The sequence below is a fragment of the Chelonoidis abingdonii genome, chromosome 3, assembly GCF_003597395.2.
Source record: "Chelonoidis abingdonii isolate Lonesome George chromosome 3, CheloAbing_2.0, whole genome shotgun sequence".
Lineage (NCBI taxonomy): Eukaryota > Metazoa > Chordata > Testudines > Testudinidae > Chelonoidis > Chelonoidis abingdonii.
The window spans coordinates 181,229,019-181,241,616 of NC_133771.1; the positions used below are offsets into that span (position 1 = coordinate 181,229,019).

At 41.8% G+C, this 12,598-nt stretch overlaps 1 protein-coding gene and 1 long non-coding RNA gene across 2 annotated transcripts in view; one reads left to right on the top strand and one right to left on the bottom strand.

The window, feature by feature from the left end:
- Positions 1–311: 311 nt before the first annotated feature.
- Positions 312–12,598, bottom strand: part of ABCG5 (ATP binding cassette subfamily G member 5) — a 39,957-nt gene continuing 27,670 nt past the window's right edge. Inside the window, 3 exon segments of the mRNA XM_032775021.2 lie at positions 312–1,332; positions 3,999–4,105; positions 5,451–5,636. Of these exon segments, the coding sequence (XP_032630912.2) occupies positions 1,136–1,332; positions 3,999–4,105; positions 5,451–5,636 (490 nt within the window). The 3' untranslated portion in view covers positions 312–1,135.
- LOC142046609 (uncharacterized) overlaps positions 8,357–12,598 on the top strand; it is a 21,978-nt gene continuing 17,736 nt past the window's right edge. Inside the window, exon 1 of the long non-coding RNA XR_012655626.1 lies at positions 8,357–8,963. This is a non-coding gene — a long non-coding RNA (uncharacterized LOC142046609). The remainder of the gene's footprint in view (positions 8,964–12,598) is intronic.

Sequence of the window (12,598 nt, forward strand, 5' to 3'; positions counted from 1 at the left end):
GATAGTTCGTCAAATTTAATGCTTTAATTTAATAAAGGTGTTAACTATCAGTAAATATAAGTCCCCACCTCTCCATACACAGATTGTGGGATATTTGTGTGCATTAATAAAAGAACATTTAGATTAATGGTAGGAAATTATTCCTAATGTTCAATATCATAGTCTTCTAGTGCAGTTTGAAAAGATGGAAACATTGATGGAGACAGCCCAACTTAACATAAACCAGTAAAGCTCAGCCTTTGTCCAGCAGCAGGATGAAATATTTTGAGAACCAAGCAATAGAGGATTGAGGTACTGAGACAAGCGGTGGCCCATGAGGGGTATGTCATCTTACCACAAAAATGGACAGTTGAACAACCACTGGGCTAGAGCACATAAGAAAATTCCTTGGTGAACTATTCTGAACTGGGAAGTAGCTGGGCAGAATGATCTAACATGAATTTTTCCTTCTCTAAATGTTATAGTTTATTATATGTTACATATTTGGTCACAGGTGCTGAGCAATTTCACAATTTCTGAGCTCAAATTTATATACAGATTCACAGACTTTCACTTTAATTCACACTTGACAGTGCAAATTTTGTAATATCTTAGTTCCACCTTTTGCATTAATAACTTGAAAACCGAAGTGAAGTTCTGTCACACAACTGCGTTACCATGTCTGTTCCATTATGCTTCGATATTTTAACATTATTTATTGGGGTTGGGGAGGTGAGGTGCAGCTGTTAGAGGAAATATTGCTGTGCCCCTTGGTCATCAAGCTTGCAAGAATAATCCCTAACAAAGCAAATGACATTTGTTCCAGTGGCTGCATCTCTTTATTAAGTGCACTTACAAATATGTGAAAACATTTTTGTGAATTAAAAAAATATCCAAATGTGTACTTCATAAACTGAAATTTTTAGTTTTAAGTGTTTACTGTTTTATTCATAGTATTTAACATGTTGCTTCCAACTGAGTTAAAACTTAACTGAACGGAAAAAGATATGAATAGTGTGAATGTAATTCACTCCTCACGTACTATAATTTAGAAAGACAACAAAATAATGGACACTACTTTGCCCAAATAATGTTTTCAAATACTGTAAGGTTTAGTATATAGTACAGTACAGCCAGTTTAGAATTCCTAATGTTTTTATTGCCTGACAATAATTATATCCCTTATTTTAAAACTCACAATTGCTAGAATGACAAGTGCGGGTAGGAAAGCATATAGCATTAAGAAGTCTGTTGTGAACCTGGACATTGCATCAGGAAAGGTTGTCTCAATGAATTGAATGCCCTGAGGGAAAACACATGATGCACTAACTCCAGGAGAAATATTGGAGCCACCTGCAAAAAAAAAAAAAAAAAAGGTTTTGTATGATATTATAGAGCATGCCAGGCTAGTTTTACTGCAAACGGTGCACTGATTTAAATACCTGGATCCCACGTTCTACTCACCTCAATTTTATTTAATATACTTGGCCTTACAATTTATTTTAATATAACATATGTGTTCACTGTGGGGATGGAAGGTACTGTCGATAGTGGAGCCAGTGTTGTTCCAGGAGAGTCTGGGCAGAGGCTGTACAATCATTGTATGCTCAGAACTCAGCTCTGCAATGACTTACTGCTTCACAGCAAAAACTTGAGAGCATATTGGCAGATCTCTTGCTATGCAAATACCACAGTCATACAGCTGCTGAATGGATGTGATCCTGAAACTGGAGTAATACCCACAGAGTGGCTGAGCAGGCAGATTTCCTTCCCTGACAGGCTTCCCAGGAGCTCCTCGGTACCCATCCCAGCCAATCTGCTGTGTACGGGGAAATTGGGGCATTCTGCATGTTTCTGTGTCTAACCTGCTTTGCATTTTCTAAAGAGAGGAATGAAGTGGCACTAGTTTCATTCACACCAAATGGAAGATTTATGGCCCATCAAATATGCTGTCTGCAAGGACCCATAAGCACTGGGAAGTTGTTTGACTTAAGCTTATTAATATTTATGAAATACTTTGAGATCCTTACAGAAAAGTGCAAGGTATTATTATCATTGCTGTGATGAATGCCTTTGTCGTCTTCAAGGTTACTTACTGCAATATGCTCTATATGGGACTACATTTTAAAACCATCCAAAACTGAAGCTAGCATGTAGTATCTTGTTATGATCTCCACTAACATCAAGGAGATGTTAAAGGTGTTGATTTTCACTTATAAACAGGGTCCCATGTGTTCCATAGTTGGAGAATTTCACCCCTTGTAATGCACCTCACTTGGGTCTGGTTGGGAAGCGTGGCCTAGTGGTCATGGCCACAACCCCTGACTGCCCAGGGAGTTGTGAGGAGGGATGCTCAGGCCTTCCCACTCAACAGGGCTCCAACCCAGGGCCCTTCTGGCTACCCCTTTTGACTGCTTAAGGCTGTCCTCTCTGGGTCTCTTCCTCTTGTCCTCTCTTCTCCTTCACCTCTCACCCCTGTAAGCTGAGTCAAGATTTTCCCCTGGTGAGGAAATTCAAACCAAAATAAGTAAGAGGGAGTGACCAAGGTCCACGGGAAACTTCCTTCTCTGGTTGTCTCTGGGGTGGGTCCCTTTGGACAACTGTGTCAGAGTGCTTAGGCTTCCCTCTGCTCTGCTGGAGCTGTGGGCTGCAAGTCTGCCCTCTTCCAGCTCTGCCACCCCAGTGATCTTATTCCCTATCTTTTAATTCCTCCAGCAGATGGAGTATATGCTGCAAGTGTGGCAGGGTAGGGCTGGCTGAGCCCAAAATAATTCCTTAACCCCTTGTTGCCCAGTGTGGGATTTGTACATCCTATCACACACCCCTGTCACAACACTGCTCCAGAATCTCAGATTTTGTTTTCAAAAATTGTTTCTAGACAGTCTAGTTGGAGATAACAGTGGAAATGTGAACTGTGCAAACTTCTGCGCTGTTCTCTTCCTCAATTTGCTGCAAGTCTAAAACAATAGCTCGGATGTGTGAGTTGCCCTTCTAATCTTGCTCAGGGTCTTGTGAACTCCACAACAGCAGAAGCTGACATTTTTTGCACAGAATTCACTATTTTGCTTGAGCCAGGTGCCCAGCCTTTTGTTTTTTCTTCATTTCCTGCCAGAACCTGCCTGCACTTGCCTCTTGCATTCTTCCTTACCCCACAAGGGGGAATTAACTGAAGGGTGATGCTGTCGCCACTGTTCTATGAAGCCAGGCAGCAATGCTTTGGGAAACCAGAACTTGCAGTCAGGAAGCAAGGGAAACCAGAAGTGTAGGCTGATGCTCTTGGGTGCCTAGATAATAGTGCAATAACCAAGGTCTACGGGGATAAGTTGCTGAAGCTAGATGTGCCTTCCTTCCTTGGGAGGAATCTGAGTCCTGGGCAATGGAGCCAGGCTGCCTGGAGAACATACTGAAAAAATCCATAATTGAAAACTATCACTATCAAACATTAATGATTAATTTGACATCAGTTATTTTCAAGTATGAGCCATAGTCCTTCCTATAAAACCCTAAATAGATTATTCCTTAACTTAAATACCTCTCTCATAGTGCCTTACCACTGCATTTAAAATCAGCAGAGGTGCTCAAGCTGATGCCCAATGGATATAAACAAGAAATTGCGGCTGACAGGGCATTCTCTCCAAAGGCCCCCAACTTTGGATTTGGTTCCTCTACATGATCCAAACTAGGACAAATCTTATGTCCTTCAAGGCCTGCTGCAAAGCTCATCTTTTAAAATGCATAGGGAAGAAAACAGCCTGTGGGTGTGAGGAAGTAATGGAAGTTGAAGAGTGGGGAACTGTTGGAAGGAGAGGGAGATTCAAGCTTTTGAGTGGCATGTTTTGCTAGTAGTGGGTTATAAAAGTTTTACTGCCTTATAATGAATTGTTATGCTTAGTTATTAATTATGTTGTATTTGTAAGTTGTATGGGGTGATTAGAAAGGTATGGCAAGTACTCTTTGTTAGCATGTGTATAAATTTAAATTGATTTACAAAGGTTTAAGGGGGCTTAGTGAATACTTACCACATGTGAAGTTTAATCTATAAAATTCATTGAGAACCTCACTGCTGTATTTTTGGAACGTAAGGTAACTTAGAATTTTAAAAGGTGTAGGCATGTCATCTGTGCGCCTTGAACAAACAAAAACTAGTTAAATTGGGCTTCTGTTATTTCAAGAACCAGTACTACCCAAACTTACAATAACTGCTCAGCTCCTTTCAGCACTTTACAACCACATTTTATGGGAGCCTCCTTAATTTGCCTGCACAGTTTTCAAGTACAAACTGTATTTGTGACAAATGTTGAAGGATCTGTTAAGGAGACCATTGACCATTAACAGTGTCAGGATATGCAGTAATGCATTGTTTAGGCAGAGTAGCAATTAATTTTACAACTTATTTATATTCATGTTGCTTTGTCATCAAAAAAAAGCTAATAAAATGACAATGGAAGAACTACTAGGAGTGATGAGTGTTATCTGCATAACAAAAGTCTACCATGTGTATTCACTTCATTTCCTCTAAAGTAGACACAGAGTGAATATTAAGCCCTGGAGGGCTACTAAAGATACTTGCAAAACAAAGAATTAATAATGTGAATCAAAACAGAGAGTCTGTGATCAGCTCGGTGTAACTGTACTCAGCAAGTGCACTTTCTATCTCTCATAAAAAGATTCCAAACAACTCCTTATGATCCAACACAGCAAATGCTGCAAAAACACCCAGCAATCCAAGACCCACTGGCAGTATTGATTCTCTTCACAGACAATGAAGAAATTAAATATCGGGGTAGCCATGTTAGTCTGTATCCACAAAAAACAACAAGGAGTCCGGAAAGCTTACGCTCAGATAAATCTGTTAGTCTTCAAGGTGCCACTGTACTCCTTGTTGTTTTAATGAAGAGATTCACAGTCTTAATTAGCTCTGTGTGTACTAAAAAACATGGTTAAAAAAACCCTCACACATTCTCACTCAAAGAGATCAGTAAAGCACTGAATTAAGGAGGTGGGAAATACTTTCACAACAAAACTACAACCCTTCACTAAATTTAGCAGTGGCTAATAGGGCACTGAAGAGGGTGTTAACATAATTTTACTTTGCAGAACCAACTTTAGCTGAAATCTGTTTACAGGAGAAAAAGCATTGTCAAATATGACATAGACTGATATTTGTTTTTGAGAATCACTTTATGAGGTATAGCCATTTCAGTGAGGATGCAGCTTTGGCATTAACTATCATTAGGGTTATTTCAGTTCTGTAGGAAAAGTCAGGATTGCTTGTATTTAGTACAAGGTTTAAAAGATCAATGATTAGATAGGTGCCTTGCCAAAGATTACAGGTGCACTTTATCTAGTTACCACCTTCTTGTGTAACACAGTCATAGACTCACCTTTAGCAACAGAGATTCTTGAAACTATTGTATAGTTACATTATTTTATCATTAAAACCACAATTATTTAATAATACTTTTCCTTACCTTACAAGCCCACTTCCAACTAGCACTCCTGCTACGTTAAGTAGCATCACTGCACTGTTGACTACATTTGGGTTTTGAACTGCACCAAGCAAAACAAGTGTTAGTACCTCATATAACTGGTGAGCTACTAACACAACAGCAAAGAAACATCCAAATCTGGAAACATCAGGGTTCATTCCTACAGTCCTGTGCAAATACAGTCAAGAGAGCATTTTAAAATATAAACATGGCATCAGACTTTTAAAAAACATCCTCCCTTTTTGTACCCACAGGTGCACTAATGTTTAGTCATTTAGTCATGGAGGTGCAGTCATGTCTAAAATAACATCAGGACTGTCTGCAGATAATTACAGATGGAATTTTGTACCCATAATATTTTATATTGGCACATTCTGGGTGCAAAAAAGGATGTTGGATTGGGACCCTGTTTAAAATCGGGCTGCTATAGTCCTAAAGAACAGTGTACACATCCTTAGTATCCTCTATTCAGGGGCATCTAAATCAATTTCCTCACTCCACAGAAGGAGTCTTAACCCCCTTCCTGCTCTTGCTCCTACTGCTCCTCCACCAAACAAAACGTATCCTTATTTCTCTCACCCCTGCTCACACCACCTGCTAACAAATCTGATCTCATACTACCAGCTCCATCCTGGTTCTTCCCTAACTTGACTTCTCAGTAAGGCCTCCATGGCTTTCCTGTGCAGCTGGCATGAGGGAGTGGTCAGGATAAGCAGCAAGAGATGGAGCATATCTCTAGGTATAGAAAAGAGGTTTACAACAAAAAGTGAGTTAGACTGGTTCCTTCCAAGATCATAATAGCAAGACTTCTTCTCTACTTCCTAAAACAGCACTCCAATGGTTCTATAATTTATGAAAGAGCTCAGAAATATATGAAGCCTCAAGGAGCAAAATACCTGTAAATGAAAACATTGCCTTGTGGATGTTTCTACTGGCAGTACATAATCAGAAATTACATGGTTCATTAATTCAAGACATAATCAATTTCACATTGATCAGATAGTATACTGTGTAATGCTACTGGCCATTAGATATTTACAAAATAACTCAACATTCAGGAAATAATTTTTGCGCTGGCTATATTATTTTTCCCAAGCTGAAATATTCACTGTTTTACATTATTTAGGGCTCCAGTAGCAAAATATTTTCCTTTTTCTCAGACTGCCCCAAACAAACCATTTTAAAGGAGAAACTGAACAAAAACCATCAGATTTAGAAGCACTGCCTCAGTGTGGCAGGAGTAAGAACTCTTCAATATACACAAGGAGATTTTAATAATCTTGTGATACCAGAGAGAGGAGAGAGAAAGGAAAAAAAACCTAGAGACATTTTTTAATTATCAAATTAATAAGATAAGTAGTAGTAAAAATTATAAATTCAAAACCACTAAAACTTGGAGGCAATTAAAAATATTCCCTGAACCTAAAATACTGCATGTCCTGCCTTTTATGAAAGCCAACTTTGCCTGATCCGGTATAAAGGCACCAATATATACGGGAAGTCTCTTGCTATACTGGCGCTTATCTCAAAACAAAATACAACTGATGAATAATTAATAAAAACATTCTTAATCAGGTCAAAGGAACACCAATCTAGGACAGGTTAAAAACATTTAAAATAATTTCTTGCATACAGAAATGGCTGGCTATAGCTACTTTGGACATCAGACCTTCACAAATGCATTCTGTCAAGGTTTAACAAACAATAGCTGACACCCTGTGGGGGAGGAAAGCTGTCCAAAACCCAAGCAGTAGGGTATCACATTCTTCCCTACTTTATCTCAGGAGAGATGCTGTCTCAGACATACTCTAAAAATCTACATTGTGCCAATGAGCAACAAACACTGAGATCTGAGATGGGAAGGAAAAGGCCCAAGAAGCAACTTCTCATTAAGAGAGAGAGAGAGAGAATATAACAGCCCTGAAGGGGAGCCTCCTTGCCTAATCCTTTTGTGTCAAAAAGGGGAATTCCACCACCACTTACTTTAATTAGACCATACGTGCAGATGAGAATAGCTCAGAGTCTCAAAAAACTAATTATGATTCATTCAGTCAAATACCTTTTCCTGGTCAAGAGAAATAATCACTGTATCAAAATTAATTTACCAACTGAGTTTATATGTGTGATGGGGCAAGGCCAGATGGCTATAGTAAAGTACTGAGAAACAGGTATGTTAGCCCCAGGCTAAACAAATCCCTAGGACCATGGTAACCAAGTGGCAGTTGCTCCAGGTTAATCAAGGCACTTGGAGCCAATTAAGATCTTTCTAGAAGGCAGTGGAGATAGCTACTTTACTTAGAACACCTACAGCCAATCAAGGAAGGCTAATCAGGGCACCTGGGTTTAAAAAGGAGCTCACTCCAGTCAGGCAGGGAGGAGCGTGTGTGAGTTGCTGGGAGCAAGAAGGCAAGGAGCTGAGAGTGAGCGAGAGCGAGAGCGTGTACTACTGGAGGATTGAGGAGGACAAGCATTATCAGACACCAGGAGGAAGGTCCTGTGGTGAGGATAAAGAAGGTGTTTGGAGGAGGCTTTGGGGAAGTAGCCCAGGGAGTTGTAGCTGTCATGCAGCTGTTACAGGAGGCACTATAGACAGCTGTGATCCACAGGGCCCTGGGCTGGAACCCGGAGTAGAGGGCGGGCCTGGGTTCCCCCCAAACCTCCCAACTCCTGATCAGACACAGGAGGAGCTGACCCAGACTGAGTTCCACAAGAGGGGAAGATCACTGAGGTGAACAAATCCGCCAATAAGCGCAGGACCCACCAAAGTAGAGGAGGAATTTTGTCACATATGACAAAAAAAGAAATAAAATGATCCAAAACAGACCTGTTGGGGATGCAAAGATCTGATCAGGATGCACAATAACGTTTTCCATTCTTTTGGCTCTTACAATCAGAACAGAGACAAAAGCCTGCAGCTCACCGAAGTCTCCCCTTGTAAGGCAATACTGTGATGATGGCTTAATGGCAGTTGAAAGATAGCTTGTTCTGATGCTTTAATACAAAATTATCAGCAAATTGTACCCCAAAATAGATCAACATTCTTTGTAGTAGTGTGCTGGAAGGCCATCAACATCAGGGATCTTCCCAGTGGTTAGTGTGTGGGAGCTGTTTGTTCCTTGTGTGTATGTGTATGTGTCAGTTTATGGGGTATAGTACATACTGCTGTATGTCACATCACTGGTTTTCAAGCAATCATGAAACAGAAAGGGTATGTGGGAGGCTAATCTATATGACTATTACCTGTTCTGTGAGATACAGTAAAATATTAGAATAGACTCTAATGTAATAGCATTTTGAATTAGCTTTAACCTAGTTTAAAGCACACTCTTTAGTCTGAATTAATATTCTTTATTATTTATTTAACACTGACAATGTGCTTGAAGCTGTACACAGAAGATAAAGACAGTCTCGGCCTGAAAGAGTTTACAGTCTACAAAACAGAAACGCTGTAGAGAAGACAGAGTGAGTCTGTGCAGTTGCTGGCTCTCAAGCTCTGTACGTTGCCTGCCATTGTTCCTGAAATAGAAGTCTACCTCAGCAGTGGTCACAGAATGTTTTCTATATCCCCTTCTCAGGCAATCGATTCACTGGGTGGGTGTAATGGGAATTGCAATAGGGGAGAAAAATCTCAATCCTTGTCTACACTACGAGGTTAGGTCGAATTTAGCCACGTTAGGTCAATTTTATAAGCAATGCGTCTATACAACAAACCTCGTTCCGTCGACCTAAAGAATTCTTAAAATTGACTCCTGTACTCCTCCCTGGCAAGGGGAGTAGTACTGAAATCAACCTTGCTGGGTCAAATTTGGGATAGTGCAGATGCAATTTGACGTGCTCCAATGTGACCGCTCTGGACAGCACTTTCAACTCCGATGCACTAGCCAGGTACACAGGAAAAGCCCCGGGAAATTTTGAATTTCATTTCCTGTTTGGTCAGTGTGGCGAGCTAAGCAGCACAGGTGACCATGCAGTCCGACCGGGTGAGGTAGGGGGACTGGCGGAAGAAGGCGGGGAAAATTTACCCTCCTTAAGCCTAATTCAATGTTCATTTAACTGTTGATACCTTCTTCAGGATTTATTTGGGCTACAGGGCCCAACGGGGGAAACAGCAACCCAGGTTAGCAATCACTGCTCCACTGTATGCAGTTATGGGAAACCCCAGAAAATAAAAACTGTAATGCTCCTGCTTATGTTTTCTCGACAATTTTCAGAATCTGTTCTCAATGGCAAATTCAATTATCACATGGTATTCCCTATTAATTCTACTGGCCAGGCTATTGTGTGAACGGGCTAACCGCTCCTTCAAGACACTTTTGAAAACAAATTGAAGCGGAGGAAATCCTAGGACCGCACGGGAGGTACAGCCAGAAATTATATATTTGTTATACTTTTTGATATATTAACCTTGAATTCAGATTCTTTATTGTCCTGCAGATCGCCATTTTAAAGCCTCAGTGCCGGAACGACCTTGGTATATTTCGACAGCTACCGACTGAGTGGAAGGCCCGTGCCGCTTATTAACATGGGGACGAGGGTATGCTTCTGTTTCCACTATACAGGTCCAGTGTGTGGTATCCAGCACGGTGCGTGGACCAGCAGTGAGGTATGGCGTGGCACCAAGGCTGAAAAACCCGATCCCAACTTTCAACTAACATTGGGGGAGGAGACTCCGGAACACGCCTGATCGGGCGCCCGGCCGACCTGCATCACCTCCATGCCGCCCGATAACTGGGGAGATATCAAGGCTGGTGCTGCAGGACAGCGGCGGCTGATACAGATGCCAAGCAACCAGAAACTTCCAGAATCCCTTCTTGCGATTCTGGCACAGATAACTGCCAATTCAATGTTATTGTTGTTTTGATTTGTATCATAACAGCTTCGAGATAGAGCGGAAACCAGCCACCAATCCCTCCTACGGAGCAGATATCCTTTAAAATCTGCGGGAGGAGCTGGCCCCAGCGGGCGAACGCGTCCCGCTTCTATTTGTCGAAAGTGTTAATGCTAGGAGACCAGTGAACCGGAAGCAGACAACACCTGTGCTCCGGATAATGGACTCGTTACCCTTGGCGACCTGGGGCTCCAGTTCGCGAAACAACCCAAAACTTGGCTGGGTCTTTTTCACAAGGATGGCCCAACTTAGTAGCAGGTCTTCTGTTTTTATTCTGTTTATTATTTGTTATCCCTCCGTCTTTGGGTTTCAGGAAGTTATGATTGTAAACACTCTTAATTCAATGTCGATGTCAATGCAATGTATTTGGGGTTCCTTTCCTTATTTCCAAAGCCAATACGAGGATGGGAGGGTAACAGTTTTCCTGCGTTTAACCATACTATTAATTCGCAGGTGTAAATCAAACAGAATGCTGGGTTTGCCATTCATACCCCCACACACATTGGCCAGGGAATCCCACCGATCAACGAGGTACCTATTCCCCTCCCGAAACCTTCAGCCAGCATGGAATACACCTTTATTCTGGATGCTACAGTCAGACTTGGTCTATCATATGGAGTAGCCCCAAGGTAGCTATGCTTCGTGTGTGTACACGAAAGAAAGGCCATAGATATACTGTTTTTGTGGGCAATTATACACAGTGTAATGATACCGTCGAATCAGTTCTAATTTATTGGCCACCCGTTTCCAATTTCTCTGGGCCCCATGGCCAGTCCTGAGGGATCTGGCTGGTATGGTTATGCAATCACACGGCCTATAAAATCCTTCCAGCAGGTGGTATGGCACGTGTACCTTGGGAGCCATAGTGCCAGCTGTCACAATACAATAAAACCTTGAGCCAGGGGGAGATTCGTAATCGTGTGTAATGGCGAAACAGACTGAGCCCCTACAAATCCCCTATCTGACCGATCCACAGCTTCATTCCTTTGTACGTATGGTTCTACCTTGGTTAGGAGTTAGTGAATTGGAAAAGGCTATTGTAAATTTCAGCCAGCATTGGACGTTATTGGCAAATGCTACTGCAGATGCCTTATCCGCTCTTCAAACTGAACTAACCCATTGTCCCAACAGCTAATGACAAAATCGTTTGGCTCTGGACTATCTCCTGCTAGATCAAGGGGGTTGTGCCTTCGTTAACTCTACTGTTGTGTGTTTGTAAATCAAACACCAACGGGTGGAGACTGACATTCATTCCATTATGCAGCAAGCTGCTTTGTTTCACCGCGTTAGCCTTGACGACACCCACCGGGTCCAGAAGTTTGGAAACTGGTTAACTTCTTGGTTGCTGCCTGATGTGGGGCGTGGCACGCGAAGTGTATTTTATATCTGGCTTTATGTGCCCTTTGTTCTTGTTATAATATTTTGTGCTTATACAATGTTGCCATATTGCTGTCGCCAGCTCCTTGCTTGCTTCAAACAGGACGCTCAGGGCTATCAGAGCCCTCAGTTACCAAATTAAAAAAGGGGACATGTAGGATATTATCTTCCTCTTGAAATGGAGGCCATTCCCCCAACTGGAACATCGCGTTCTCTGGCTGTGGATTGGGCACACCCCGATCCGTTCTAACCGGAACATGACCTTCCTTCCTCGGAAGGGAAGTTGTCTCCCTCTTGACCTATTAGCATTAATCAATATTATATTTTGCTCGCCTTTTGGCGATGTGCCTTATAGCCATTGAGCTGCCAAAATTCAGGATAATTAGCTGATTGTGCAACATGTAACCGCAATATAATATGGCTTGTAACCTTATATGTAGTGGAAAAATTTACCCTCTGAGAGTAGTAAACATGTAATTGCACATGTGCAAGGAGGGAGAAAAAGAGATAATAAAAGGGGATAGAGCTAAAAAGCAGCTTTTTTTCACCCCCTCAGTTATCCTGCAAACCTGGTGTGAGTCTTCCTTCATCGATGATGAAAAGTTTCTGGCGTGTCAGGGAGAACGGATTCACCGCTTGCCTGCTGTGCATTCTCCTCCTCCTCCACAAAATCCCTCCTCCCTGTTTGCACCCTCTGTCCACCATGCCCTGTGCAATTTTGGCATATATATTAGTACTTCTTTTTGCTCCAAGTTTGACCTGCACAGATTCTTCTCCCCATACAGCAATCAGTCCAGCATCTTCCCATCGACCCTGGACTGTGAGGCATCGCGTTAGCCCCGAAATTTCTGGGTTGTCGACATGC